The sequence below is a fragment of the Stylophora pistillata genome, chromosome 7 (assembly GCF_964205215.1).
Source record: "Stylophora pistillata chromosome 7, jaStyPist1.2, whole genome shotgun sequence".
NCBI lineage: Eukaryota > Metazoa > Cnidaria > Anthozoa > Scleractinia > Pocilloporidae > Stylophora > Stylophora pistillata.
The window spans coordinates 12,665,942-12,679,815 of NC_142525.1; the positions used below are offsets into that span (position 1 = coordinate 12,665,942).

General features: G+C 37.9%; 1 protein-coding gene across 1 annotated transcript; it reads left to right on the forward strand.

Annotated features, from left to right (window-relative positions):
- Positions 1-207: 207 nt before the first annotated feature.
- Positions 208-12,300, forward strand: LOC111344369 (uncharacterized). Its single transcript, XM_088728004.1, has 4 exons — positions 208-450; positions 1,074-1,192; positions 3,345-3,403; positions 12,072-12,300. The coding sequence occupies exons 2-4, from the start codon at positions 1,103-1,105 to the stop codon at positions 12,283-12,285; spliced, it is 363 nt and encodes a 120-aa protein (XP_088584130.1). The 5' UTR covers positions 208-450; positions 1,074-1,102; the 3' UTR covers positions 12,286-12,300.
- Positions 12,301-13,874: the final 1,574 nt, after the last annotated feature.

The following is a 13,874-nucleotide window of genomic DNA, read 5'->3' on the forward strand; positions in this document are numbered from 1 at the left end:
GGTGAAGAGAGGCACTGTGAGAGTAAAGTGTCTTGCCTAAGAACACAACACAATGTCCCGGCCGGGGCACGAGCCCGGACCACTTGATCCGGAGTCGAGCGCACTAGCCATGAGGCCACCGTGCCTCCGCATATAAAGTAGAGCAGTACCAAAGTAATGAGGGTATAGTTAAGACCCAGCTGAAAATCGAAAAATGCATATCTTGATTTTTCTTAGATCATGCGGGGATAACAACTGCACCACTGGACCAGACAGTCCAATTAACAAAAACTGTGCCATTTTATCGTTGGGCGGATGGAAATCAAACACCAACCATTACTTGCGTCCATAAAAATAGTGTTGGGAGAGGAAACAAGCTACATTTTGGCTTAACAAGGTTTACCGACGCTGGGTGGTATACATATGATGTAGAAACTGGGATAGGCGAACGAGCATACTTTGTAATTGCCAGTAAGCAATACTCCATCAAGGATTTTCATGTTAAAGGGAGTGTTTGGGCGTCCAAATTAATAATAACAGCTGCCTCTACTGAACCAGACTATCTAAGCCTCTGTCAACATGTAGCACTAGAAATAGTAGGAGTACGAATGCCGGTAGTGGTAGCAGAAGCAGAAAGTAAATCTTCCTTACATATTTGTTTCCCTCTTCCATGAGTTTCTCATGGTTCAGAACGAACACCAGCTCACCTCTCTATATGTATTCTTTGCTAGTTTGTCTCTGAATCAAATCACAGTTAATAATCAGAGGAAATTGCTTGCAAAGCGATTCCATGTAGTATTTTATGGGCACGAATCATGCATTTAAGAGGTTTTTGTTGTTGCACAAGCCTGAGCTATGAGGCCGGGATATGAAGCATTACGAGTAACCATTAACCACGGGATGCACTAAAAGCTCGTGTTAGTTTTCATTTGTCTATTGTACATTCTACGAAAAGAAGTCGCTTCTCAACATGTCTTTTTTTTTTTGCGCTGCACATCCATATAAACACTATTAAACTTTTTAAAACACGTTATTTGTGAAGTAGACAATTTGATAAATCAAATTGACGTTCTCTTTATTGGCTTTATTGGTAGGAAGTGAAAGCAGGCTCATCAGTGGAAAGATGGTGATCTTGAATGAAAAATTTGACGTTGGCTTATTGAATAAGGAAAGAGAAAAATATCACAATTTCTCCAAGCGTATTGCTCAGGTGGTGACTTGTATATCATGCATATGGTTGCTATAAAACTAGACATTTTTAATCATAACATCAAGTTGTGCATTATATTTACCTTCGTAACTGCTATAAGAAAACACAGTACCTCAATTTCCACAATGGTAGTAGGAATGAACTAAACGATGCTCATGACAATTCTAAAAAAGTTAGTCAGTAGGATGTACAGGTGATTGCCCCCGCTTCCCATGAATACCGTACCCTCAAACGATAATCGTTGGTATTTTGGAAAAAAAATTACAGTGCTTTTATTAGAAGGCATGAAGGATTTTTCTCCACAAGATATTCTAAACTGGTACAATTAAATATATGAACTTCATATATTTAATTGTATCTGATTTATCACTTTCACGGGTTTATTACGAATCAAGTTAACGGCCTGCTCCCAGTAGGCTTGTCAGCTCAATTGGTAGAGCGCTGCACTAGTATCGCAGAGGTCAGTGGTTCGAATCCCGTACAGGCCTGATTTTTTTCAGGTCTGATTTTCGCTATTGCTTAAATAGCGCTATCTACTGCGAGGAGCGTGCATCATACATACTCTAAACTATTCCAATCCATCAAACCTCCATAAATCAACATTTTTGTTGGAATTGGTTGGATGCAGCCGCGTTGTACCTTTCGTTAGGGTTTCTCAAGATAGCAAAAGCGGATTTGTTTTCCAAAACAATGTTAACTAGTTTTAAGTTTAAGTTTAAGTTTAATCCAGGAGAAAGGAACAGAACTTTCGTCCCAAATGACACCTAACCCCATAACTATACAGAGCGAAGCCATGTAGTACCCTATTGACTATGGCTTTTGTTCAATATTTTATTGTAGTCGTTGGTACTTACCATTCTAAAGAAGGAGAGAGATCTTAAGCACGGATATTGTAAAAAGAGAAGGTCAAAACAAGAGGTCTGTTTTTCTGCCGTGTAGTTGAAAGGGGACGACAACCTAACTTCTTTTAACGATACTAGCGCTTCATGCAAATTTTTCTCGACTATGTTCAAATGGTATTTTCTAGAAGGCTCTCATCTCAGAGCACTACAAATTAATAGGGACCGGATTTTTATAAATGGTTTTAACCTTTGATGAGACCGATGGATGGATGGATGGATGGGTCAGATGACCACTCCCCATGGGGCTTTTCAGGGCCATTCTTAAAACACTGTGCGGGGGACTTTGCCAGACTGCTTGTAGCAGTTTACAACGAATCAAAGGAGTTTGAAGATGCCCCCCCCCCCAATTTCCAGTAAACAGGCCAGACCACATCACAGTAATCTCGTGAGTGGGTTCTTTAACGTCCCTTGCCTAACCTAATTAAGCAACCAATAGATGCAGGAGACGGGAACTACGGTTTATTCGTCGTTATCTGAGAAGACTGGAACGTCTATCTATTTCATGATATTATAGAAAGGTAGTACATTCTCTTGAGTTATTTTAAGACCTTTAGTGTTTGTCCGGCCGGGGCTCGAACTCTCGACCTCCCGCGCAACAGTCCGGCGCTCTAACCAATTGAGGTAACCGGGAGGCGGTTAAAACCAGCCAGATTGCAGAAATTTAGCCATCAATTAATTTTATAACATAGCTTATAAATTCGTGCAATCAAATTCAGTTGCGCTAGCGTGCTTCAATTTTCCATAATGCACGCTGTTGACGTCAGCAAACGCCTGGTGAAAAACATTTTTTCTCGTGAGTGACTTGAGCATTTTTCATTAAAAAAGGGGGAAAACCTCCGCAGGAAAGTCAAACTAAATATGACAACAAGAGAACAAGCCGATGAAGATCTGCCTACTTTTTCTTTGGGAATGGATTTTTTAACTCCCGAGAAAGAACCCAGAGAAAGGGAAAACAGAAACCAATCAACGCCGGTTCCATCTCGTTCCGCAACTCTAAGTTCATTTACACTGGTGAATTCACTGTCAGGTTTTGACCAATCTGAGACGAGATAATTGAAGCATAGCAAAATACTTTCCGAAACAAAATAAACAACGAATTGAAGGGTAGGAGAAGAAATTTCTGCCCTTTATATTTAAACTCACTCTGTGATAGTCGCTCACCATAAAGAACATTTCCATCTTTGCCATGTATGAACTCAATTTACAACAACTAACTTGTCTTATTCCTTAAACTGCCATTAATGTCTTGACAGGTTGAAGATCTCTTTAAAGCTGATATTAACTACTATGCAACCAAAGTGATACCATTCAAGTAGGTGGCTTTGATTAGCGTTTACTTTATAATTAATTAAGAAGGAAATACGAGTGAATTAGAATCACCTACGTTACTTATGACGCCTCAAGTAACTTGACAGTCAACCGAACCAGTCTACCAGTGCAGTAAATGGACAAGCAGACAAGATAATTTTGTTTCATTCATTCATTTGCTTTCAGTTGAAAGGCTTTGACGAAGGGCTAACCCCGTAACGACAGCTTTAGAAACTCTTTACGATTGTCGAATTGCATTTCAATATCAACTTAATTGATACATTCAAATTAAGAATATGTCTCTGGAAAAATTAAACACCTTAGGAAATGAACATTTTCAACCCCCCTTCAAATTTTGCATGCAGTTAGGCGCTCAGGGGGGATGCACAAAATGCCCTTTTTAAAGGTTGCAGCACTCTTGTTGCCATGGTAACAACGATTGCTTGTTCGAGGCCTGGGTCCTCTTTTTCATACAAAACATGTCAAAAAAGTGTGAAATGTTTATTTCTCTATCTCAAGCTAAATACAACATTACAGATTGGTACTTCTAGCATACATACTGACATCACTCGTCTTTAATTTGATGTATTCAATCTCCCCTGAGAGGGAATGTGAACACACCAATAGATTAGTTATCTTGGTACTGTTTCGGTCATTTTTGCTGTTGGATAAAACAGGGGAAAAGTTGGTCTAAATTTCTCCAAAAGTACACCGATTCTGGAAGTGAAACTACGCACTTAGTTGGTTATAATATTCTAGTTTTTAAATATGTAATAATCTCTGCGGGCGGCCACTACTTTTCATAAAGGAAGTTCGCTAACGAAGCTCAAAAATCAGATATTGCATATATTGGCAGTGTCTACATCTAACGTTCTAAAAAAAAAAACGTTTCAGACAAATGAAAAGTGAAAGAATTTAAAAGAGTGTTATCTTCTGAGCAATATTCCGAAGAGAAATCTTGCCTCTAGCTTTATGATTTTTTAAAAAAAATTGATCATCCTTCAAGGAGGACTACCTGATATAACTACAAACATGTACCTGAAATCGTGTGCTGCTATTATCCAGATTCCGAGTGCTGTACCTTCTTTCATGAGAATTTGAGCAATCCAAAATCCTCTGAGGATACATCATTATACTTTTCGGTCATTTGAAACCTGTGACACTGGTCCTAAATGGGAAGAACTGATGGCGGTCGGACGTGTTTCGTTGGACTCTACTCATTTTGCTCCTTTTAAGGATCTGCATCCTTTTAACATGGTTTTTTTGTAGTTACCTTGTTGAATCAAGCTATCCTCAATAATGTCTCTGATGTCCTCGGTGCCTTTCGCTTCCACGCACATATTTTTTCTGATGTCTCTGTCCATCCAGATAGTTTTAATTCAGATCATTTTCCTGTATCTTTTGCTATTAGTGCAAATTTCCAACGTCAAAAGAATGTCAATAGGGAAATCTATTGTTGCAAGAAAGCTGACTTTGATGGTCTCAAAAGTATATTGAAATAACTCCTCTGGGACTCTGTGATTTTACCAACTGATTTAAATGACAGTGTGACTAAATTTCAGGACCTGCTATTATGTGCTATAGAGAGGCATGTTCCTCGAATAGCACTTAGAGGTCGTTCAAGGCCACCTTGGATGACTGCTGAAATTAGGAAGTTGATGAGAAAAATAAACGCTGTGGAACAGATTGAAGTATACTCCTTCTAGAGATCTTTTCATGCTACCGAAAGGACGTAAAGACAGCAGAGTGACAATAACTCTCAAAAAAGAAACAACAACTTTGATTTTAAATTTACAAGACATGTTTCGACATTCTCATGTCATCTTCAGTTGCAAATGAGCATTTAACTGTTGTACATTTGAATTTTAATTAAGGTACGTTACAAACTACGTGTCAGGGCTTACGTTACATTTGAATGTTAAAAACGCGAAAGGTGTAAATAGCGCGCGCTTGACTAGATCAAACAATAAATAGATAAATAAAAAAAATAGATGTAATAATAATAAAAATAAATTAAAAGACCAAGGAACAACATAATTAAAAGGAAAGAGACAATTCTAGATGTTTCAATTGCTGATTAAGGATAGGTTTTTCCCACTTAATATGCAATGCCTCTTTGATCTTAATTTGGTATTTTGAAGCGGCAGAATCTAAGATCGTGAAACATTCAGTATCACAAGAGTCAAGACAGGCCCTTGATGATTGCAGGTGTTTGTAAATATGCGAAGTTTTGTCCGACAAGAGGTGCTCACGAACTCGTGTACAAATGTGGCGAGTGGTCTCACCAATATAACTGACATTACAGGTACTGGCTGTAATGTCAGTTATATTACGAGAGATCAATTTACGAGCGATCTTTTACGAGTGAACCTTTATCGAGAAATATCAAGCGAAACCTGCTAATCAAACGAGTAATGTCCTATTACGTTTACATGTAAACACAACCGTGTATTTAGACGTGATAGAAAACCCAGTAGAATACCAGAAGCTACTCTGAAACGTCTGAGAAGAAAGGGCAGAAAACTGAAGGAATTTGTTTATGAGCGTATTCGTCCAAGCATACCGAAGTCCTCTTGGCTACGTCGTTATGTGAAGGGTAAAAGAGTTACAAAGAATATTGTGTAAGCTTAATACGAAGAGGGTAAGATTAAATAAATTTACAAAACACCATAAGAAGTATTTGTTGAATTGTTCAGTGAGGGTATATCATAGGATAATGAAATTGTATATATAGAGCAAGGTGGTATTTATCAATGTTTTCTTGTAATAGACCCTTTTGTCTTTATAAGAGTCAGACACACGCATCAAACTGTTGTAAATTTCAACTGAGTTCAGATGTTGAGAAAAATCCTGGTCCTTCTTCAATGTACATTGACCCTAGCAAAACAATAATGGCACCATATAGCCAAGCTGATGAATTGATGATTGGACAAAAATTCAGGACAACAATGAATTGCAATGAGTTTATGCTCTTTGCTTTACAATAACAAACGAGGAATCAATCCTGCTAATGATTTCGTGTCAGTAATGAGTACTGTATTTCAGTTGTATTCATGTTTGTCTCAGTTAACCAGACAATCAGTTTTAATGCAGACAGAATTACCCACACTTTTAAATGTGTTAGAGACTGATTATGAACTTCAACGCAATGAGAGCTACACTGGTTATGAAGAAAGTACAATTAGAAGGATATCAGTACTGTACCTCCTTAGATAGAGCTTTTCAATCATTTATATCTGAAAATTGCAACAATTTTATCGATGCCTATGCAACCATTAAGTTCAATGTGAGTTGTGCTGTGGCTGTCTATTCACTTTGCTACCCCGTAATAAAATCGTGTAGTTATTGGAATTCAAATCCCTTATCTTATGTTATTACACGGGCTTTCCGAAGGAAACCCCCGAGGTATAAATTCGGCTTTGTTTCTTTGTTTTTTTTTTCTTTTGCGTTCGTTCACAAAACGCAGTTCCACTACGGCACATGTGTCAAGTGTATGCGCAGGCGTAGAATGAACTCTAGAGTGCATGGTTAAGCAATGGCTGCCTTCGTGGACTGATGTGCGCGAAAGAAATTCGATGGCTATTACGCTCAGTATACATAGGAAGTCACAAATCGTTATCAGTACACCCGCACTAAAAATCGTGGAGCGTTTTGGGAACGGGTCGGTCCGCGAACTTTACAAGAGATCAATTTACGAGTGAACCTTATATCGAGAAATATCAAGCGAAACCTGCTATATCAAACGAGCTAACTCATATTATGTTTACATGTAAACACAACCGTGTATTTAGACGTGATCGAAAACCCAGTAGAATACAAGAGGCTGCTCTGAAACGTCTGAGAAGAAATGGCAGAAAACTGAAGGAATTTGTTTATGAGCGTATTCGTCCAAGCATACCGAATTCCTCTTGGTTACTTCGTTATGTGAAAGCTAGAAGAGTTACAAAGAATGTTTGTAAGCTTAATACGAAGAGGATAAGATTATATAAAGTCACACAACATGAGAAGAAGTATTTGTTGAATTGTTCTGTGAGGGTATATCAAAGGATAATTAATTTGAAGTATAGAGCAGGTCGGTCTTTATCAATGTTTTCTTGTAATAGACCCATGTGTCTTTGTAAGAGTCAGACACGTATCAAACTATTGTAAATTTCAACTGCGTTCAGATATAGAGAAAAACCCTGGTCCTACTCCAATCTACAATGACCCGAGTAAAACAATAACGGCACCACATAGCCAAGCTAATGAGTTGATATTTGGACAAAATTCAGAACAACAGTGTGTTGCAATGAGTTTCTACTGTTTGATTTACAATAAAAAACAAGGAATCAATTCTGCTAATGATCTGGTGTCAATAATCAATATTGGAAATCAGTTGTATTCAAGTTTGTCTCAGTTAGCCAGACAATCATTTTTAATGCAGACAGAATTACCCACACTTTTAAATTTGTTCGAGACTGACTATGAACTTCAATACAATGAAAGTTACACTGGCACTATTCATCAAGAAGCTACAATAGAAGGATATCAGTACTGTACCTCCTTAGAATAGTGCTTTTTTCACTTATAGCCAAAAATTTCAACTATTTTGTCTTGACAATAGGATGTACTGCAGTTGCTACCTATTGTAAAGGTAATGTGGGCTTGAAAAAATTCAATTCTTATGCAAGGGATATTTATGGTAGAAGCCATTCTCAAGGTACATGTGTGCTTCTTGAAGTATCATCACGGAATAGCTTTACATTATTTTCAGAGTATACATGGCGATATGTTTGAGTTGAAAGGGGTTAAAATTGATAAAGTTGAAAATAGTGCCCATTTTCAGTCATGCCTCTGAAACCAGAAAGTTCAATGTGAATTGTGCTGTGGCTGTCTGTTCACTCTGTAACTCCGTAATGAAATCATGTAGTTATTGGAATTCAAACGCCTTATCTAATGTTATACAGTATGGCAAAAGATTAGGGAAACTCATCTTTGAACAAGTATTTACTGTCAGATAATTTGCCAAAAACTGATGTTTGTGGAACTGAAGCAAGTTTAGATCTTAGATATGATTACAGTGAAGGAATATTGTCTGACTCAGTTGACAGCAAATCAATTATCAAAAATCTTGTAAGAAATAATAGTTGAATGCACTGGGTCTTTGATGTAGTTCTCAGATTTTTGTATGACATTAATTTTGAAACCCACAAAAAGGTCAAAATATGTGTATTCCCTCTTGGTATGTAATGAAAGGCGAATGCCTTTAATTCAACATACTAAAACTGTAAATAGCACTGCTTCTCTTGTTGTGGCCATCAGCAGTATTAAATATTCAGAGATTTTTCTATTGAAAACAATATGAACTATTGAACAATAATATTGCCTCAATCTACTGATTTCTGACAACTCTCCTTTGGTGAACATTTGGCAACAAACTTTGACTTGGTACCAATAATAGATAAAAAATTCCCATCTCCTTGCAGTTAAGGACAAGTACATTACCTACTCGGGGTTTGTAAAAGCCTTGAAAGTCCTTGAAAATGCTTGAATTTAAAAATTAAAGACTCAAGGCCTTGAAAGTACTTAAATTTGAGGACTAAGGCTTGATTTTTGCAATGCTCTTCTTTAGCAGTTTTCAAGTTGAAAATTACAGTACTTTCATGGAAAACCTGAGAAATAATATTAAATGATTTTAAAATTGCTTATGCAAACCTTTCCAAAAGTGGCCCTTCAATTTTCTAAAACTTGGCCTTTAAATTCATTGAAAAGTCCTTGAATTTCAACCTTTGGCATCTACTTAACAATTATTCCACGAGCGCGCGTTGGATATGAGATGATAGATAGCCAACGAGGCGCGGAGAGCCGAGTTGGATATAATCATCTCATATCCGGCAAGTGCGAGTGGAATAATTGTTTTATTAAAAACGTTAAATTAAATTATTAAATTTCATTTAATTTTTTAGCGCCCTTTTAATTTTAAGCCGACGCGTACGCCTACCATATTTGTAGATTATGGTATATTGGCTCATATACCATAATGGATAAGCCAATGAAAATTCTTGAATTGCATTATGCAATGATTCAGTTTTTAATAAAGGTACTTACTCCTATATGGCGATATATTATTTTGATTGTTTTCTAGTACTATAACAACATTCATTACACTCCAGCTGACAAAAATAAACACAAGTAGACTTATTCGTGACCGGCAACGATGAAATGGCGTGACGACAGTGACGATGGCAATATGGCAGTCCCCTAAAGATAACTCCAGATTTTCGATATTGAAAGCCCGAGTTCACGCAGATATGCGTCTAGTTCAGTATGGCAAAAGATTATAAGAAAACTCACCTTTGAACAAGTATTTACTGTTAGATGATTTGCCAGAAACTGTTGATGTTTGTGGAACTGAAGTAAGTTTAGATTCTAAAAGTGACGACGGTGAAGGAATATTGTCTGATTCAGTTGACAGCAAGTCAATTCTTGAAAGCCTTGTAGGAAATAATAGTGAATGCACAGGGTTTTTTATGTGGTTTTCAGTTTTTTTGTATGACATGTATTTTTAAACCCATAAAAAGGTCAAAATACGTCTATTCCCTCTTAGTGTTTAATGAAAGTCAAATGCCTCTAATTTAATATACTAAAACTGTAAATAGCACTGCTTCTCTCGTTGTAGCCATCAGCAATATTCAATATTCAGAGATTTTCCTACCAAAAACAATATGAATTATTGAACATTAATATTACTTCAATCTACCGATTTCTGACAACTCCCTTTGGGTGAAGATTTGGCAACAAACTATGACTCGGTACCTATAATAAATAAAAAATTCCCTTCTGCTTTCAGTTAAAGGCAAATACATTACCTACTCAGGGTTCGTAAAGGTCTTGAAAGTCCATGAAGATGCTTGAATTCAAAATAAAAAGTTCAATGCCTTAACAGTACTTGAATTTGAGGACTAGCGGTTCATTTTTGCAATGCTTTTCCTTCAAGCGATTTTTAAGTTAAAAATTACAGTACTTACATGGAAAAGCTGAGAGGTAATATTAAATGATTCTAAATTAAAATTGCTTATGCAAAGCTTTCCAAAAGTGGTCCTTCAATTTTTTAACACTTGGCCTACAAAGGACTACAAAGTCACTGAAAAGTCCTACAGATGCTAAAGGTTGAAATTCAAGGAACCTACTCCTATATGGTAATATTATTTTGATTGTTGTCGAGTACCATAACAACATTCGTTACACTCCAATAGACAAAAAAAAAAAAAACATGTAGACTTATTCGTGACCAGTAATGATGAAATTGCGTGACGACAGTAACAATGGCAATAGGGCAGTCCCCTAAAGATAACTTCAGATGTACCATATTGAAAGCCCGAGTTCACGCAGCTATGCGTCTATTTTTATTTTTCTTTAACCATGCCGCTTTTTCTTTTAACTGTACATATCCTATTGTAATCATATACCGTAGCTAGGCCATTAGTAGGCGAAGAGCCACCTTGTGGAAGTACTGCTAATAAAGTCGTTATTATTATTATTATTATTATTATTATTATTATTACTTGTTTTTACTTACATTGTGTAGTCCTTCATGAAGGTTGATTTATTTGTTCAAAATATTAAAGGTAGAGGCGAGATTTCTCTTCGGGATATTCATCAAAAGATAACATTCTTTTAAAGTCTTGCACTTTTCATTTGGCTGAAACGTTTGTTGTTGGGAACATCAGATGTAAACATTGCCAATTTATGCAACACCTGATTTTTGAGCTTCGTTCGCGAATTGCCACTATCAAAATGAGAGGCCGGCGCGCAGAGATTTTTACATTTTTAAAAACTACAATATTATAACCAACTAAATACGTAGTTTCAGTTCCAGAATCGGTGTACTTTTGGAGATATTTAATCAAACGTTTTCCCTGTTTCACCCTACAGAAAAAATTACCGAAATTCTACCAAGATAAATAATCTATTGGTGTATTCACATTTACTCCTAGGAAAAATTGAATACATCAAAGTAAAGACGAATGATGTCACTATGTATGCTAGAAGTACCAATCTGTAATGTTGTATTTAGTTTGAAATAGAGAATGAACATTTTACACTGTTTTTGCAATGTTTTTTATATGAAAATGAGGCCCCAGGCCTCGAATAAGCAGCCGTTGTTACCATGGCAGCAAGAGTGTTGCAACCTTTAAAAAGAGCATTTTTATTCATTCCCCTGAGTGCCTAACTGCATGCAAAATTTGAAAGGGGTTGAAAGTTTTCATTTCTCAAGATGTTTTATTCTTACGGAGACTCGTTCTTAATTATATATCTTGTTTTATTAAAATCTGGATCATTGGATAATGCAATTTAAGACTTTTTATTGGCTCAGCCATTATGGTATATTAGCCAATATACCATAACATAATATCTGTACATAATATCTGATAGCCAACGAGGCGCGTAGCGCCGAGTTGGCTATCAATCATCTCATATCCAACGCGCGCTCGTGGAATAATTGTTATATACCCTTACCGACGCAGGACTAGAGTTTCTTTTGAAACTGAACCCCCATAGACAGGCAGGCAGACAGACAGTAAAGTAGACGAATGTTGAGTAGTAGAGTAAAATGTAACTCAGTAAAAAGATGTTTTGAAAGGATGTCATTAAAGGAAACATTAATTCATGTTTTGTATTCATTTCGGTAGAAGTAGCTGCGTGAAGGTGTATTTCAAGTTGGAATTTAAGAGAATAGTTCGAGCTAGCATCATAATTTCCACCCTAAAATATGCTGCGATGGATGGGAAGTTTGGGAGTTTTATTGTCGATCCGTCATCAATCACAATATTGCAAGACGAGACGCCTGCATCAAGTTTGAAGAACAGTGCAGGAGGGGAAGGTGTGTTCACTCACTTTATCTGACCCGTGAATCGTAAATTCACCCGTAAAATTACATGGCAACCGGGTGCAAATGAATCAAAAGTAAAATATATATATATATATATAACTAACTGCAGACAGTACTGTTTCGGCCTTCTGGGCCTCATCAGTGCAGTGCTAATGCTAGGATGGAGGAGAACCAATATGGTCACCCCAAACGATCCAACCTTTGTGGTATCGTCTAAGCCATGCCAGAGTGCTCAAACTAGAGTACACTAGCGAGCATGCGCAATTGCAGAGCAATGACTCATCCTAGTTAGAGTGCTCAATTTGGACATGAAAACAAAGCTTTGTATGCCAAAGAGCTATATCTAACTGCAGACAGTACTGTTTCGGCCTTCTGGGCCTCATCAGTGCAGTTTTTTTTTTATGTTTAAGGTGGACGGCCGGGCCCCCGATGAAGGGCGTGTGCAATGCCCGCCGACCAACAGGACTAATCCCACCCATGGCTTGCGTGCAATGCCTTAGGGTTGGGGTCCACCAGAAACGAGGGTCACCAGACACCAAACTCGCTGGGGAATCGAACCCCACCTCAACAAAAATTAACACACTCACACCAAAAATTGAACACACACACTCGATAACTTAAATAACTTAAACTACTTTTTAGTTTTCATTTTTAGGTTTTAAATTTTTAAACTAATATTAAACTATTTCTTCGGAGTGTACTTTAGCACATGTCTAGGAGGACCATTTTGCGGGTTGAGAACAAAGGCAATTGAACCAGGAGGAACTTGAAGGTGTGATGTTAACCGTAGGAGGTCTACTCTATCACCTGAAAGGCCAGGAGGTGTGGATAGCAATTCGAGAATTTCACTTCTGGACTTGGAAGAAATGACCGACGTAACGGAGGGTGGCGCGGTTATCTTATTAGCGACTGGTACGGAAATCGACTGGGTTGTATCCGTTGTAGCAGGCTTCTTTACTGTTCCTTTTGAAACCGGAGAAGTCTGGGGAGCAGCGCGTTTACGGGAGACATTGTCTGATTGTACTTGGTCAACCGATGTGAAGGTTGGAAAACGGTCCTTCCTGGCCTCAAGGTTATAATCGCACTCTTCAGACTCAGCAACAACGTCCTTAGGGACGGGAGCAATTGTCTCAGCTGTCACATCATTTTCTTGAGCTACAGACGAGGGTATGTCCATCTCTACTGATGTGTCTACAGCAGGTTGAGCACCCACGGTCGCCTGACAGTTCCTAGCTAGATGTCCACCTTGACGGCATCGGAAGCATTTGCCCCTAAAGGGACACTCCGCCGACTTATGACCAACTTTATGACAAGTAGTACACTGGAGGGGTTGCCCCCTATACCAAATTTTACAGCGGACGCCACGGATAGAAATAAACGGTGAAATGACATTCCTAATAACCATTTGGACAATGCGTGACCCGGTGGACACTGAAGGCCTTCCGGGCCAAACCTGATTGCGAACAGATTTGACCGTACCATATGCGGACAAAGCTGTGCTGATGGCGTCGTTTGATCCCTCAAAGGGAAACCAAGAGACTACAACAGTAGTAAGCTGGGGAGGAGGAGGAGGGGGTTTAACCACCCTACACTCTACATCGCC